General features: G+C 38.9%; 1 protein-coding gene across 1 annotated transcript in view; it reads left to right on the plus strand.

Annotated features, from left to right (window-relative positions):
- The window catches only part of DNAH8 (dynein, axonemal, heavy chain 8), a 349,054-nt gene that overhangs the window by 182,472 nt on the left and 158,837 nt on the right, over positions 1 to 7,745 (plus strand). The window contains exon 55 of the mRNA XM_011986894.1: positions 1,750 to 1,987. Within this exon, the coding sequence (XP_011842284.1) occupies positions 1,750 to 1,987 (238 nt within the window). The remainder of the gene's footprint in view (positions 1 to 1,749; positions 1,988 to 7,745) is intronic.

A 7,745-nucleotide genomic window follows, 5' to 3' on the forward strand; every position in this document is an offset into this window, starting at 1 on the left:
AAGGGGGGCGGATTGCTGGAGCTCAGGAGTTTGAGACCAGCTATGGGCAACATGGAGAAACCCTGTTTCTACAAAAATTAGCCAGGTGTGGTGGTGAGTGCCTGTAGTCCCAGTTACTTGGGAGGCTGAGGTGGGAGGATCACTTGAACCTGGAAAGTTGAGTTTGCAGTGAGCCAAGATTGCACCACTGTACTCCAGCTGGGGCTACAGAGTGAGACCCTGTCTCAAAATCAATCAATCAATCAATCAATAAAATAAAAATAAATAAAGTTGGTCACTTCATGGGAAAGAACAGAAAGGGGCCTGTTGTAATCAAGAAAACTTGGGAGGCAATCTTGGCTTTGCAAATTTAGCAAACAAGTTTCCTTATATGACAGATAAGGAAAATCTTTAAAAATTATCTGGATAGTAGTTTGTAGCATTATTTTTTTCCCTTTCTTTCTTCCTTTCTTCTTTCCTTCCTCTCCTCCTTCCTCTTTCTCTCTCTCTCTTTTCCTTCTTTCCCTTCCTTCCCTTCCTTCCCTTCCCTCCCCTCCCCTTTCCTTTCATCAAGGTCTTGCCTGTTGCCCAGGCTCGAGTGCAGTGGTGCAATCAATCATAAATCACTGCAACCTTGGAGTCCTAGGCTCAAGCTGTCCTCCTGCCTCAGCCTTTGGGAGTTGTTGGGGCTACAGGCACACACCACCATGCCCAGCTAATTTTTGGATTTTTTTTGTAGAGACAGGGTGTCTCTATGTTGCCCAGGCTGATCTAGGCTCCTGGACTCAAGCAGTCCTCCTGCCTCAGCCTCCCAAAGTGCTAGGATTGCAGGCATGAGCCACCATGTCCAGCCAGCATTCTTTTTTTCCTACTCAGTTTTCCTTATTAGTCTTTGGGTTAAAACAGAACTAATCATAGATCTTCAAGGGCTCTCCTAATTCTGGTCTATAGGTGACCTCTCCTTATACATTCTAGAGCTTTGATTCTCAGTTAAGGGATGCCAGTCATTTGTGGGTAGGTTAGAAACAATATATAAGGCCCAAGTCAGTGAGTATTTAGTAATTACTTTAAAATGGATAATAGAAGAGAATATTTTATTTTGGAATAATTTTGTTTTGAAAGACTGAGGATGTCTTACAGTAGTTTTCTTTCTGATGTTATAGGGCATTGGCACACTTTTTCTTAAAGGCCGGATAGTATTAATAAATATTTTAGGCTTTGCACAACTCTCTGTCTCAGCCACTCAGCTTTGCTGTTGTAGCACAAAAGCAGCTAGAGACAATGCATAGGTGAATAGGTATGACTGTGTGTGTGTTCCAGTAAAACTTTATTTACCAAACAGATGGCCAGCCCCTAGGGCCACAGTTTGCTAAGTCCTGCAAAATTTTACAGAGAAATAGAATCTTTGATCTGGAAAATTTGGATAACCAAACTTTAGAACCAATAGCTCCCTTAGCTGCTAACACCTAGTCTGGGCCTTTTGCTTTCCCTGTAGGAAGTTGAGACTCACAGAGGTCAGTGGGATGAGCTGGGGGTAGAAACCACAGTAGCAGATTTCCAGTTCAGCATCCTTTCTGCTAGACCATGCTGCCTGTCGAAAGCAGAATAGCCTTTCTCTATGTGCAGTTGGCTATAGGACCGTGATCAAGCAATAGCTTGAGATATATCTGTTTTCTTCGCTTCCTCCCTCCTTTTAATTTTATTACTATTCACAATTTTTTATTTTCAAAATTTTAATTTAAAAATTTATTTTATTTAAAACATTTTCAGTCTCTCAATCTTCTGGAAGGGTTAATTCCCTCCAAAGAGGAAGGCGGTGTTTCCTGTGTCGAACATCTTCATAAATTATTTGTGTTTGGCCTAATGTGGAGTTTAGGAGCCCTTCTGGAATTGGAAAGCAGAGAAAAGCTCGAAGCCTTCTTACGGCAGCATGAAAGCAAGTTGGACTTACCAGAAATACCTAAAGGCTCAAATCAAACCATGTATGAGTTTTATGTTACTGATTATGGTAAGCACACTGAACTATACCTTAAATGAAATTACTTTTTTTTTCAAATGAGAAAAATATAAGCTTTCAGAAACTCTTCTATGAGGGAATATTAAAATAATTATGAAAACAGAATTGTTAATACCATTTTGAAAAGGGCATGTATTTGAAAGAGAGTAGAATTTTGCATATTAGTTGCGCCAGAGACTGATACTGAGACTCTTGACTTCTCCTTTTGGAGTGGGCTCCGTAAAATCTGGCATAAATAAGTTAGTGATACCTTGTACATCATCTACTTTCTGATGCTGGAAGAGGAAAGGTAGCAGCATGGGGAACACAGATTCTTCGTAATGTAAAGCATGCTAGTATAAGGTAAGTGGCAGTCGATGTAGCACACTGGCAGTGGGAAGAGCTGAGAAGCAATGAGAAGCACACATCACAGGACTTTCAAAGGGCTCAGGAAGTGGAAACTGGGGCGAAAGTTGAGCTAAAAACCACAGGGCTGGTGGTAAGTCTGTTTGAGAAAAAGACCTCCTGGGCCTCTTTCCAAAGCCCTGCTGCCAGACAATCAGCCTTGCCCACACTGGAAAGACTAAAGAGTTACTGTTTGGATAGTGTAAAATAGAGGGTTGCCTAGACCTGGGGACACCAGGCACATTTAAGAGTGGGAGAATCATACTGAAACTGAGGATTACGTGGGAATTTGTCTTTGAAAGGGACTGAGATAAATAAATTTTTTCAGTGGGCCATCTTTAACCAGAATGGCCAATAATTCTATTACATGTGTTAGATGCTGCTAAAGGTTTGAGATGGCAAAAGGGCCCTCTAACTCAAAATGCAAACTAACAAAGGAATCTTTAAATCTAGATACATACTCCCTTAGAATCCAGAGCCAAGCTCCTCCACAGAGGTGCCTTCTGAGCAGCCGAAGTTCTATGATGTTTGAAGGTTCAAATCGCCTCTCTCTGAGCACCTTGTCCTTATTCAGAGGCTGGGCCCCAAGTTACTCAGAGAGTGAAATTCATCAGCAGCAATTTTCCAACCGTGGTGAAGCCTTGGTTAGGGGATTGAGATGGCATCTAATAAGGATGCCAATAAAATAATTACCTTCCTCTGTGCCATCAAAAATATGCATTGCTACATTTCCTAAAGAGCAGTCCACTGATGTTTGTGGCATTTTCTTCCAAGTAGCTAGGACTGGTTCTGTAAGTTTAGACAGTGGTGTTTTTTTATTTTAATGGAGATGTTAACAAAAGGTTGACAATAATCTAGACTCATATTCCTTCTTCAAGCTCATCCTGAAGTGGTCTGTTGACTAAAATATTGAGGGGTTGCAGGCATTCAGTCTTGCCACCCTAAATAACTACTTTTGATGAAATTTATTTGTCCGAGCATTTGTGGCCATGAAATGAACTAAGATATTATGTACTTAGTGGTTATTTAGGGCCCTAAGGTGTCCACTCCAGCTGACTTCTAGCCAGCCCTTTCTTAACTCATTCTTCATCCATCCTTTCCATTTTTTCAGGGACATTAACATCTTTGGAGAAGACTTCATTCTTAGATTTAAGATTAAGTAAGGAGACTTATGCTTCCAGACAAGATGGAGTAATGGGGACTGGGTTTAACCTCTTATGTTAGAAAGACAGAAAACTGGACAAAATGTGTAAAACCGTTTTTTTCAGACATTGGACAACAGGCACTACAGGACTGAAATCATGGAGGGAAGTGAAACAAGGTGACTGCACTAGTTTATTGCATGGATGCGGTTTCTAGCAGCAGCTCAGGGAGGGGAAGATCAAACAGGATTGGCTGTCTCACCAAAATGTGGAGGCAGAGGTTGATTTGGGAGAGGCCAAGGTGGCTGGAATTTGCAGGGCAGAGCACCAGAGAGGAGAAATCTGCACAAGGAGGAAGTGTCAGAGAACAACAGAAACGGATAGACAAATCCACAGTTATAGTAAAGGTGTCAATATTCTGAATAATTGATAGAACAAATAGACAAAATTAGTAAATATATGGAAGACTTTAACAACACTATCAATACCCCTAATTCGAAATTATAGAATGCTTCAGCCCAAAACAGCAGAATATACATTCTTTTTCATTGCACAGAAAACACTTACCAAGATATTCTGGGTCATATAACAATTCTCGATAGGGAGACTTTAAAGCACTTTATGTCTTTACTAGAAAAGAAGAAAGGTCTCAAAACAATGATTTCAACTTCTTCCTTAATAAGTTAGAAAAAGAAAAACAAACTAAACCCAAAGTAAGCAGAAGAAAGAACAATGATCAAAGCAGAAGTCAATGAAACAAAAAATAGAATAGCAACAGAAAAAAATCAATGAAACGAAAAAGATGGACCTGAAAAGATCAATAAAATGAACAAATCTCTTATTAGAGACATCAGAACAAAAGAGAAGACTTACATTACCATAGTTAAGGATGAAAGAGAGAACATCACTACAGACTTCACAAACATTAGAAATATGAAGTGAGTATATTAAAAACAACTTTACAAAAACACATTTGACAATGAAGATGAAATGGACAGATTTCTTGAAAGATATAAACTACTAACCATCATCAGGAAGAACTAGATATTGCACAGCATGGTGAATATGGTTAATAACAGTGTGTTGTACATTTCAAAATCGCTAGGAGAGTAAATTTCAAATATTTTCAACACAAAAAATGATAAGCATTTGAGGTGATTGATATGTTAATTGGCTTGTAGTAATTCCACATTGTATCCATAAACTGTAACATTTTGTTCCCCATAAATATATACAATTATAAATTGTCAATTTATAATAAAATTTAAAAAGAAGAAATAGATATCCTAAATAGCCCTATATCTACTAAAGAAATTGAATTTGTAGTTAAAAACCTTCCCACAAAGAAAAACACCAGGCCAAGATGATTTTATTGGTGAATTCTACCAAATATCTAAGGAATAAATAATACCAACTATACACAAACTCTTCCAAAAGATATAAAACATAAAATAGGAAGAAACACTTCCTACCCCGTTTCATAAGGACAGTGTTACCCTGATACCAAAGCCAGAGAAAGACATTCCAAGAAAAACGAAAACAAAAACAAAAACAGCTATAGACCAATATTCCTCAGGAACATTGACGAAAATTTCTTAATAAAATTATAACAAATCCAATAGTATACAAAAGTCCAACTGTGGCTTTTATTCTAGAAGTGGAAGATCAACATTCAAAAACTGATCAATATAATCTGCTGTATTAGACTAAAAACTAAGCAAGCTATAAACAGTCATCTAAATCAATGAAGAAAAGCATTTGGCAAAATTTGACACTCTTTTGTGATGAAATAGGAACTTTATCATTCTGACAATATCTACAGAAAACCTACAGCTAACGTTACACGGAATGGTAAACAACTAAACACTTCCTTCCCAAGATCAGGAACGAAACAAGGATGTCTTTCTCACCTCTCTTCAATTTCATTTCTATTCAACATTATTCTAGAGGTTCTAGCCAGTGCAGTGAGGGGGGAAATCAAATGTCTGTAGATTAGAAAAGAACAAGTAAAGTTCTCTCCATTTGCAGATGACATGACCATCTGTGGAATCTTCAAAAAGTTATTAGAACTACTAAAGGATTTTAGCAAGGTCACAGGACAAAAGGGCCATACATTTGATAAGTTATATTTCTATATGCTCACAACAAACAATTGAAAATTGAACTTTAAAAATACCAGTTAAAATAGAACCCAAGGCTGGGTGCGGTGGCTCATACCTGTAATCGCAGCACTTTGGGAGGCCGAGTGGGGTGGCTCACCTGAGGTCAGGAGTTCGAGACCAGCCTGGCCAACATGATGAAACCCCATATCTACTAAAAAAATACAAAAAAATTAGCCAGGTGTTATGGTGCGTGCTTGTAAGCACAGCTACTTAGGAGGCTGAGGCATGAGAATGGCTTGAATCTGGGAGGCGGAGGTTTCGGTGAGCCAAGATTGTGCCACTGCACTCCAGTCTGGGAGACAGAGTGAGACTCTGTCTTGAAAACACACAAACAAAAATAGAATCCAAAAAAGAATACTTAGGAATAAATTTAATACAATATGTGTAAGATCTGTATATTAAAACTATAAAACTGTGCTGAGAGAAGCTAAAGAAGGCCCAAATAAGGGGACAGATTTTATTTAAACATTATTTAAAGATTATTTTGCTATTTGAAATAGCCAAATCTAGCCAGTGCAATGGGGGGAAAAATCTCTTTTGCTGTTTAAAAGTCACTATTAAGAAAATGAAAAGCCCAGCCACAGACTGTAAAGTACTATTTGAAACATATATATCTGATAAAAAAAATTATCCAGAATATGTAAAGAACTCCGATAATCCAATAACTGTCAATAGGCAATCAATCTAAATTTTTAAATGGGCAGGAAATTTCAATTGTTACTTTGCTAAAAAAGATAGGTGAAAGGTGAAAAAAGAATGTGAAAGATATTCAACATCATTGGTCGTCAGGGAAATGCAAATGAAAACGCCAATGGGGTCTGGGTGCGGTGGCTCACACCTGTAATCCCAACACTTTGGGAGGTCAAGACGGGTAGATCACTTGAAGTCAGCACTTCGAGACCAGCCTGGCCAACATGGTGAAACCCCGTCTCTACTAAAAATACAAAAATTAGCCGGGCTTGGTGGTGGGTGCCTGTAATCCCACCTACTCGGGAGGCTGAGGCAGGAAAATTGCTCGAACCTGGAGACGGAGGCTGCAGTGAGCTGAGATCACACCACTACACTCCAGTCTGGGCTACAGAGCCAGACCTGGTTTCAAAAAAATAAAAACAAAAAACCCCCACAATGGATATCATCACACAGCCACTGGAATGTCTACAATTAAAAAGGTTAATAATGCCAAATATCGGTGCGGTAATAGAGCACGTAGAGCCCTCATATGCTACAAAATGGCACAGCCACTTTGGAAAACAGTTTGGCAGTGTTTTAGAAGTTAAACATACTTATTTTTGCTTACTTTCTCAAGAAAACATGAAATTGGGGTTATTACTCCAATGATGAGTATTCGTTCATCATTGTTTTGCCAATATCAATGTATGCCCTCTTTCCATTCATTCTGTGTCCACAGTAACTTTTGAGTATAATTCTGAATCATTGTATAAGCTTTTTGAAGACATTTGAAATAGAGGCTAAATGCAATTCAATTTGAATGGCAATGATAGGAATAATGCTAATACAATTTGCCTAGCAACAGCAATGGTACGGTACCATAGATTATAAGGAACATCCAGAGATGCTAAAATGTAAATAAATTTTTGAAATCAATTTTTTTTTTTTTTTTTTTTTTTGAGACAGAGTTTCGCTCTTGTTGCCCATGCTGGAATGCAATGGTGTGATCTCGGCTCACCACAACCTCCACCTCCTGAGTTCAAGTGATTCTCCTGCCTCAGCCTCCTGAGTAGCTGGCATTACAGGCACGCGCCACCAGGCCCAGCTAATTTTGTATTTTTAGTAGAGATGGGGTTTCTCCATGTTGGTCAGGCTGGTCACGAACTCCCATCCTCAGCTGATCTGCCCGCCTCGGCCTCTCAAAGTGCTGAGCCATTGCGCCTGGCCTTGAAACCAATTTCTTATGGCAAATACTCTGTATCTAGTAAACGGTTGACTCTTTTTTTGGTCTTTCCCATTTTTCAGTTGATGTGGCTTTTCTGTTAGGTATCCATTACATTACTGGGTTTACCACCAGCTGATTTTAATTCCATTTCAGGTGCGGTTTCTCCG

Source organism: Mandrillus leucophaeus, unplaced genomic scaffold (genome assembly GCF_000951045.1).
Source record: "Mandrillus leucophaeus isolate KB7577 unplaced genomic scaffold, Mleu.le_1.0 Scaffold3, whole genome shotgun sequence".
Taxonomy (NCBI): domain Eukaryota; kingdom Metazoa; phylum Chordata; class Mammalia; order Primates; family Cercopithecidae; genus Mandrillus; species Mandrillus leucophaeus.